Here is a 9,727-nt window from a genome sequence, read left to right on the forward strand (position 1 = left end):
GTGGGCTGGCGTGCTGAGCAGAGTGGCTTTGGAGCAGGAACGGATCCTGAACCCTGTACTGGACCGAGTCCGCACGGCCGACCATCACCAGCTGCGCTCCCTGACGGGGCTGATCCGCAATCTGTCCCGCAACGCACGCAACAAGGATGAGATGTGTGAGTGCTGGGGGCGGGGGCTGCAGTGGCCATCGATGGCAGCAGGGGTTAGATGCGGCAGGAGCTGCTGCTAGCAACAGGCCACTCTTCTGAGAGACCTTCCCAGCTCCTCTTACTGCCTGTGCTTCTGAGGGAGCGTCCCCACCATCGTCCCTGGGACCAGCCAGGCCTAGTTAGCTCTATCTCACTCCCCTGGGCACATCAATGCCTTCCAGGCCCAGAGGGGCCTGAACACCCCAGTAGATCTCTGCACAGATGGGCCTTCCCTACCTTGGCTGATGGCACGAGCCCTCTGCGCACACAGCTGGAGCACTGGCAGCAGTGATGGGTGTAATCTACATTGCAAAAGAATAAACAGTGAACGGCACACTCCTATCTAAGCCACTCGTCTCCTTCCAAGGCCTCAGATGTTTTAACAGCCTTTTCCAAGCTGAATCCCTATTTATTTTCTGCCCATGCGTCAAAGCACCTTTTGTGCTATTAAAATACCACAGCTGGATGCGTAGGGGTCTCTCGGTCCTCACTAGCTTTTGCACCTCCCCTCAGTTTAGTGCTGCCTGGGAATTGTGTGGCTATACTTGCTTATTCCCTGCTTTAGGCCATTCAGTGAGACCAAGGAAGTCCTGGTCTTTGCTGCATCCACTAGGCCTCTCTCCCCATTGCATGTGTTGCTGTCCCATCACCCAGGCTGCTGGCAGTCTCCTCTCCATGCTACTGCATGTCCTGGGTGACGCTGTGGCGGCACCAGTCCCAGTGCTTTGCTCCAGCCCGTAGAGCCAGCCCTTGACGCTGGTCCATTTGCCTCGGCAGCGACCAAGGTGGTGAGCCATCTGATTGAGAAGCTTCCAGGAGGCGTTGGTGACAAGGAGCCCCCGACCGACGTCATCGTGAACATCATTGCCGTGCTGAACAACCTGGTGGTGGAGAGCCCCATTGCCGCCCGCGACATCGTCTACTTTGACGGCCTCCGGAAGCTCTTCTACATCAAGAAGAAAAGGGACAGGTAGGATCAACATCTGAGAGCCTCTTCCTGGCCTGTGTTTCCGGATCAGTGTGGTGGGAGATGGGGACTTCCTGGACAGCCTGAAGCCCCTACCCCACTCAGAGCTTGGGCTGGTCCGAGCTCCCTGGTACACACTCCAAGAGCTGTCCCATGACCACCGAGAGGGTCTTGCCAGGAATTCCTCCCATAGAGTCATTCCAGGTCCTTACCCTAAGGGAGCGCATCTTGGGGAATAATTCTTTCACCCCGAGGTGTTTATGGGGCACTCCTAGCCACCCAACTTCATCTTCCCAGTAGTTGGCTGGCCCATGTGTCAGTAACTTCTCCAGCCACATCCAGCATGGTGGTCATGGTGAGGGACCCTCAGGCCTGACTGCAGCAGTGACCATCTAGTCCTAGTGTACTCCATGGCTTCGCCTCTCCTGCTCTCCCCCCGCTGCCAAATCCTCACCCTTTGTTCACAGTGCCTCTCGCATAGCACCCTCTGTTCCCACTGGTGTTGCCTGGACCAGTGCCAGACAGACACTAACAGGAGAGGAACAAATTGTGTCATTGTGTCCTCTGTGTGTTTGCCCTAGCTCGGACAGCGAGAAGTCCTCCAGAGCTGCTTCCAGCCTGCTGGCCAACATGTGGCAGTACACCAAGCTGCACCGGGACTACAAAATGGTACGTTCCTCCCTGAGCCAGGTGGTGTTATTATCGTTGTATAAGGCACTGGTGAGACCTCACCTGGAATACTGTGTGCAGTTCTGGTCTCCCATGTTTAAGAAGGATGAATTCAAACTGGAACAGGTTCAGAGACAGGCTACTAGGATGATCCAAGGAATGGAAAACCTGCCTTATGAAAGGAGACTCAAAGAGCTTGGCTTGTTTAGCCCAGCCAAAAGAAGACTGCGGGGGGATATGCTTGCTCTATATAAATATATCAGGGGGATTAACATTAGGGAGGGAGACGAATTATTTAAGCTTAGTACTAATGTAGGCACAAGGACAAATGGGTACAAACTGGACATTAGGAAGTTTAGACTTGAAATTAGACGAAGGTTTCTAACCATTAGAGGAGTGAAGTTCTGGAACAGCCTTCCAAGGGGAGTAGTGGGGGCAAAAGACATATCTGGCTTTAAGACTAAGCTTGATAAGTTTATGGAAGGGATGGTATGATAGGATAGTTTAATTTTGGCAATTGATCTTGGATTATCAGCAGATAAGTCTGCTCAATGGTCTGTGATGGGATGTTGGATGGGATGGGACCTGAGTTACTGCAGAGAATTCTCTCCTGGGTGCTGGCTGGTGAGTCTTGCCCACATGCTCCGGGTTCAGCTGATCGCCATATTTGGGGTCGGGAAGGAATTTTCCTCCAGAGCAGATTGGCAGAGACCCTGGAGGTTTTTCGCCTTCCTCTGCAGCGTGGGGCATGGGTCACTTGCTGGTGGACTCTCTGCAGCTTGAGGTCTTCAGACCACAATTTGAAGACTTCAATAACTCAGACATAGGTTAGGGATTTGTTATAGAAGTGGATGGGTAAGATTCTGTGGCCTGCTTTGTGCAGGAGGTCAGACTAGATGATCATATTGGTCCCTTCTGACCTATGAGTCTATGAGGCTGAGGCTCTGGCTGAGTGGCTCCACTCTGGGGCGGAGCCAATGCTCTCTTTTGGGTTGGCTTGCACACGGTGGGAATCTCCCTGAAGGCATTGTCTAGATAGGACAAAAGGGTTGGGTAACCTAGAGAGCTGGTCAAAGACATTTCAACGCAACCATTTTCCATGGGGAAATGCAGTTTTGTCAAAATCTGCACATTCTGTGGGAGTGTGCTGATCTCAATGGGAAAGCATCATAGGGTTTTGTTTCGATAAAGTCAAAGTGTTTCATTTCGACTTTATTGTTTGCATTGTTTGCATTTAATTTTGATGTCTATTAGAATTTCAGTATTATCTTTATGTACTTTAGAGAGTACATATTGTGTTGTATGTGGTTTGAGCATTGTCAAAAATATCAACATTTTTTAATCCAAACTTTTCAGAAGTTGTGCTCCGTGGACAATGCTGACTTTTTGAAACAAATGTTTTGAAATTTGTTTTTATTCCAAATGTCGGAATTTCCTGCCACAGGGAAATTCTGTTTTCCTACCTGCCCTAGTAACTCACCTATGCTAAGGCTGTGTGGTGACAGGCAGGGAGCGTGCGTGCTTCATTCATGGTCGAGTTAGCTTAACTCAGTTGCAAAGCCTCATCAAGATGCAGGCTAACACATCTGCAGCTGGCTGTGTTGGAGCTCAAACTTGACCAGCTCTGTGTGCATTAAAGGCACTAAAGCCTATCTAGATGTGTCAGCTAACATGACCTCATTGAATCCTAGTCGAGGACAGGCCTTGTGTGGACTGGGGATCCTCCTTTCATTCTTGTTTGAGCAGTGAGAGGAGGCAGCCAGAGCCCAGGCACGTTACAGGGAATAATACACACCCAGGAAGACACACGTACAAACGACCTGGGGTCCAGCAGGTGGTGGTGGGCAGGAAGAGGCTGGTGTTCAAGGGCCATCACTTTAAGAACTGAGAGTTCAGTCAGCCTGGAGGGGGGTGTAACAGGGTCTCCCCAAACCCTGCCTTGGTTTCCCCACTCCTGCGTAAGCTGGGAGACCAACTCACTAGCCAGTGCATCAATAAACCTCCCACCATGGTCACTACTTCATTGGCTTTTCCCAGGGCTGCATTGTGCAGACACAGTTCAGCTTCAATCCCAATAGGAAAACTTAGGCCCTACTGCGTGCCCTGGGCCCTGCAGGGCTGCTTCTGCTGTTGCCCACCCAGCAAGGCTCCTCAGCCAACCCTTTCCCCTAGCAGAATGACAGGGTCCCCTCCAGAAGCCTTCCCATGGCTCTCCCCTGTAAATTAGCTGCTGGTTGGCCTGTTATCTCACCAGCTGGGAGGGGCAGCTGGTTAGTGACAGATGGGAGCTAAGCCCGATTCTCCCACCCCACCTTGGGACAGGAGTACGTTGGGAAGGCAATGAGGAGCTGTGGCCACCCTATCGGTCTGCACCTCTAAATGCTTGTCCTTGTGTTCAGTTCTCTGCCTCCTGAGGATTTTAAAACTATCTAATCTTCGCAGGGAGGGAGAGTGACACACACCAGGATCTCTTTAACCCTAGGCTTGCCGAGAGCTTTGGGGCAGGCTCAGGGCATGACATCCCAGGTGACTGGGGGCTTCTTCTTGCATCCAAGCTGTGAGCACAGTCAGCTGATAGGGCCTGTTCGGCAGGGGCCTCAGCACAGCACTCCCTAAACTTCCTGGGCTCAGCATGAAACCTGGGCTGAATTCTCCCAGGGGCAGCTTCTTCCCTGCTTGCTCCAATTCCCGATCGAGACTCTGGAGGGGATGTCCCCAGGACATGGCACAGGGATTGCTGGGGGAGCTCCAGGTTACCTAAGTGAGGCTCAACTGTGAGCCACGGCTCCCACTGCAGCCCATAGAAACTATGAGTCCAATCATCGCCTGCTCCATCTTGATCTGAGGTGCTAAAATGGAGCCTGGTGGGCTGGAGCCTGTCACCTCTTGCAGGACACTTCTTGGTGCTCAAAGTGAGGCCACCTGCTCCGTTTTATGCAAACTAGATGTGCTCTTGGAGTCCTGGGGAGATGCCAATGCAGCCCTGGGTTGGGCAAAGTTTGGGTGCCCCCGAGATCGACGCACCAGTTGGCTGGGGGGGATGCCTAGGAATTGAGAAGCAGCCTGTTAATGGGAAATACACAGGATCCCCATTCTCAGACTGTCCCTCGCTGCCTCACCACTCCTGGTCCTGGCTTCGCTACAGTGGCCTCCTCTCTCCTCTTTGATTTCCTTGGCCCTGTAACTCGATGTAACTTTGCTCAGAAATGAAAGGATGGCGATAGCCGTGCACCCCCCACCAGGGAAGACTGGCCTTGGGGGAACCAAGGAAGGGGATGACGTGTCCTTTCGGCCCTTTGTCTGGTTACAGCCTTAACTTGATGTGACCTGCCTAGTGCAGCGCGACCCCAGGAGGGCCCAGGAAGGAGAGATGTTTTCTGTGGCCCATATTTTTAAGAGTTATTTGTGGGGGGCCCAACCTCAGACCCCCTTCACAGGGGCCTGACTTTCAGAGGGTGGGTCTCGCCCACTAGAGAACACAGGCCTCGGCGGAAATCTCTCTCCTTAGGACCAATCTGTTTGTGTCTTGCAGAAGGGCTACCGGAAGGAGGATTTCCTAGCTCTGTAAGGATGAGCAGCCCAGGAGCGGCAGAGACGGGACTGACCAGCCCGATGAAAATTGTCCTCACAGCAGCACAGACTGTGGCTCTGCCGCAGGAATCCTGCCTTACTGCAGCTCCCGTTCTTCTCCATCTAGACTAGCAGCAGCTTGGCTGGCCTGCCTCATTTTTGCATTCATTACAGCTTCTTCTTTAAGCATATTGGGAGCCTCTCCTCCCCTGGTGACATCGGGGCAGCCTTCGCTCCAGCAGCACTGCTCTGGGCATGCCCCAAGGAGACTTCAAAGGACTCCACTTGGCAGGCCCTGCCGATGTCACAGGAGTCCTGCCAGCACCTGCAAGGACAATAAGGGATCTTTGCACAAGGTCTTCTTGGACCTCTGGATTACTCCTAAAGCAGTATGTCTCTATGGTTATTATTCCCTGCGCACGCCCGCCTTCCCACGGACTTGTATTTTTTTAAATTAAGGAGGATCTCAGCTCTGTTCTGGGGTCTGTGGGATTTAAAAGGGCAGGCGTGCACACAGTGGGACATTGGTGTCAGGAGCCCCAGGCTGCCTGGGGCTAGTGGGGCCATACTTGTCTAGTTGTGGTAGGTGTCTGGGGCTTGTCTCATGCTCACAACGTATTGGGAAGCAGGGAGTGGCATGGTTATGTTGTGGTGCTTGTGGATCTGGGTTGAAAGGAATATGGCAAGATAAACACAGGACAGAGCTACCCCGGGGTGTTAGTCACCCTGTCTTCTTTAGCACTAGTTACCCTTTATACGAGGCAGGGTCCCAACTATAGCCAGACCCTCATGCCAGCGCCTGTTCGAGGGTGAGCTGGCCGACCCTATGCTAATCAGAGGGCAAGGCCCTCCCGAAAGCTGCTCCAGGGCCAGCCTCGCTCTGGCTTTCTCCACCTGCTTCCTGGGAGTGGGTGTTCTCAGTGCAGCAGCACTTCCTCAGCTCCCTGTGCAGGTAAGCATGTGCTCTGTTAGCTAGCGGGAATGCCTAGCATGTGCTGACAGGGACTCCCAGCCTATGGCAGGGCCACAGCTCGCTAGGAGACACGGGCTCATTAACAGAGTTACTAAAGGTCGTTTGCGAGTGGAGTATTTAAATCAGATTTAAGAGCAGGTATGTGCCGGGCTGCACGCCATGCAGGCTGGGTTTTGTGCTCCGTGTTCCTGTGGCTGGCTGCAGGCTGTTCAGAGGCAGGCTGGGTTGGCGGATGGGGTCATGCTGCCCGTTGGCAGTGTTTAGCTCTGCACTAACAGAAGCCTAATACAAACAGCTGGGGAAAGTGGTTGCTGCAGGAACAAACCAAACACTGTGGAGAAACTTCAGTGTCTGAGCACTTGTGACTTTTCTCCCTAATGTAATAAGGAAGGGCCCAGCCAGTGGCTAAAGGGCATTAGTCTGAGCTGCCTGGGACAATTAGCCTTGCATCTGAATTACATTGCCCTAAAATGCTTGCGCTCGCATGGAAACCTGGACGCACCTGTATGAGGAAGGGCTGCACTTTCTTGTTCATTGATGACTCCGCTGCAAGAGGGCCCAGTCGGGTGTCCTCCCCATAGTCCAAATTGGATAATGACATTCTGCCCAGATTCAGCTTCATTTGTCTTTCTAAAAGCTGAGGCATTGCTGGCACAGAGCAGGTTCTGTGTTCCCCCGTGGAGGGGGCATTTCACTGGCTGGGGAGGTGGGTCTTGTATTAGCTGTACAGTCTGAAGCACTTTTGAGATGAAAGCTGATTAAACTCCTGGCTTGGCCTGTGCACTATGTTTGGTCGATTACTGGAGTGTTAAACAGCCCTCCTGGCTCCCACATGTGCCCTGTGTGGTGGGAATGAGGCTGGTTGGGGGCCTCTGACTGGGAGCTGCTCGCTGCTTTGGAAGCAAGCACTGAGCCGAGGCACTAAGCCAAAGGGCCTTTGGGGTAGCTGTAACGGAGCAGCACTCACCTTGAGCAGGTGGCCTGCTGTGTCCTACGAAGGGTTAGCCAGCAGCATGCCCTGGAACTGCAGGGGCTGGCTCTTTGGAGGAGTCCCACACTAGCCTAGGGGCTCATGGCTGCAACAGAAGGGCTGCCTGGCATCACACCCAGTGCTCCTGGTAGCCCCCCTGAGATGATTCAGCTGCTCCCCTCTGGCCTGGCCTCTGACACAAACTGGAAGGCACTGACTGGTCTTGTCCCGGGTGCCACTGTGACTGTAATGGTTGGTCCTGTGTAGGGCGATCAGATGTCCCTATTTTACAGGGACAGTCCTGCTATTTGGGGCTTTTTCTTCTCTAAGCACCTATTACCCCCCCACCCCGTCCCAATTTTTCACACTTGCTGTCTGGTCACCCTAGTCCTGTGGTAGCTACGGGGCTAAGCGCTGCCTTGCTCCAGCCCTGTGCCCGTTGTACCTGTACATGGTAGAGCTAGGAAGCTCCCTGGCACAGCTGTAAAGTAGAGGTGGGTGGGTTTTTACAAAGCGGGGTTGGTTGTGTTTTTTCCTGGCCTGGGTCACAGTGATAGCTGTGTGACAGCAGGCAGAACTGAGCCCTTGGGGGGTCACTCTGGAAGCTTTATTTGCCTGAATTAAACATGTGCCCCCATCCTGGTGGGTGGGCAGCTGCCCTTTGCTCCCCTGCCCTGTGGGGTGAGGAAGGATTCCCAGGGAGCATTCAGAGCTCTTCTTAGGAGCCCCACTGCCATTCACATGCCCCTGTGGCTACCCAACCACGGGTTGGGTGAGGGAGCTTGCAGAGTGGCAGGTAAAGTGTATTTCCTGACACACACCCAGGGAGAGGAGTTGGCTAGAGGGAGCTGCTGGCGTGGAAAACAGGCTGAACATCGGGCAGCATCTCCTTGCGAGGGTTCCCTCTGGGGTACAAGAGACGGGCTCACAGCCCCGCTGCCTGAGCCATTTAAAATACAACTGGACAAAACACTGGCGATTATAGCAGGGACCAGTCCTGCTCTGACCCACAGTGGTGGGACTAGATCACCTAATCTCTCTTCCCATCTTGACCTCGCCTTTGTTAGAGGGGGCCCAGGCTGGGATCCACTCGCTATTGTAGCAGTCTGGTTTTCCCTTCAGAGGGCATGAGGCTCTGACCAGTGGACAGGAGATGCTGTAGAAGTGCTGTACTGTGTTGTCTCTCTGGTGTTTCCCTATAGAAAGCAAGTCACTAGTTAAGCAGAGAGCCCAGGGGATGGGGTAGCAGCAGAATGGATCGGGGGAGGCCGGGTAATTCTGATAAGAGAGAGAGCTTCAGCAACAGGCCTAAACTGCATCAGAGGAGACGGTTCAGTGCCTGGGACAGAAACCTGAGGCCAGCTGTTACTCCTGGTGACACCAGGGTACTGCTGCTGGTGAGTGACTGGTTTGACCCCAGCATAGCACGTACCAGAGTGTGGCCTCCAAGCCCTTGGCTGATGCCAAGCAGGGTTCTCAGGTGAGGCTGGCATCTCAAGGTGTTTGTCTTCCCCAGCCAGGAGTGGAGCCATTTGTGTTCCCTAAGTAAAAGCCTTGACTAGGGTGACCATATGTCCTAATTTTATAGGGACATTCCCGATTTTTGGGTCTTTTTCTTATATAGGCTTCTATTACCCCCGACCTCCGTCCTGATTTTTCACGCTTGCTGTCTCGTCACCCTAGCCTTGACCAGGGCATGGCTCAGAGTTCTTTCTGGTGTGTTTACGAGAAGGAAGAGGGGAAAGGGCAAGGATACTGCTGTCAGGTTAACGCTCACAGTACATCAGGAGTAGGCAACCTATGGCATGGGTGCCAAAGGCAGCCCACGCGCTGATTTTCAGTGGCACTCACAGTGCCTGGGTCCTGGCCACTAGTCCGGGGTACTCTGCATTTTAATTTAATTTTAAATGAAGCTTCTTAAACATTTTAAAAACCTTATTTACTTTACATACAACAATAGTTTCGTTATATATGATAGACTAATAGAAAGAGACCTTCTAAGAATATTAAAATGTATTACTGGCACGTGACACTTTAAATCAGAGTGAATGAATGAAGACTCAGCACACCGCTTCTGAAAGGCTGCCTGCTCTACATTCTAACCTGGCCTACTACCCATGGGCAGGAGAGCCAGGGCCAGCAGCAGAAGACAAGCTGTAGCCTGAGTGCAGCACCTCCTAGCCACAGCACGGTAATGTCCCGCCTCTGCTGTTCTTCTCAAGGTCCCTTCCCAGCTAGGTATAGCTCAGATCAGGTAATCCTCAAAGGAGCCCTGCCAGCTAAACCTTCCTTACTGCCCATCTGACCAAAAAGTTTCTTGACACTAAAGTTAGTTGCTTTTCAGGAGGGCTTTGTAATGAGTGCAAGTAACCTGCAGCAGTTGTGGAGTC

The 9,727-nt window shown here is 52.7% G+C and overlaps 1 protein-coding gene across 1 annotated transcript in view; it reads left to right on the forward strand.

Annotated features, from left to right (window-relative positions):
• PKP3 (plakophilin 3) overlaps positions 1-7,130 on the forward strand; it is a 32,123-nt gene extending 24,993 nt beyond the window's left edge. The window contains exons 10-13 of the mRNA XM_032773125.1: positions 2-155; positions 966-1,158; positions 1,737-1,824; positions 5,357-7,130. Coding sequence (XP_032629016.1) covers positions 2-155; positions 966-1,158; positions 1,737-1,824; positions 5,357-5,392 — 471 coding nt within the window. The 3' untranslated portion in view covers positions 5,393-7,130. The remainder of the gene's footprint in view (position 1; positions 156-965; positions 1,159-1,736; positions 1,825-5,356) is intronic.
• The last annotated feature ends 2,597 nt before the right edge of the window (positions 7,131-9,727 follow it).

This window comes from Chelonoidis abingdonii, chromosome 4 (assembly GCF_003597395.2).
Source record: "Chelonoidis abingdonii isolate Lonesome George chromosome 4, CheloAbing_2.0, whole genome shotgun sequence".
NCBI classification, from domain to species: Eukaryota; Metazoa; Chordata; order Testudines; family Testudinidae; genus Chelonoidis; species Chelonoidis abingdonii.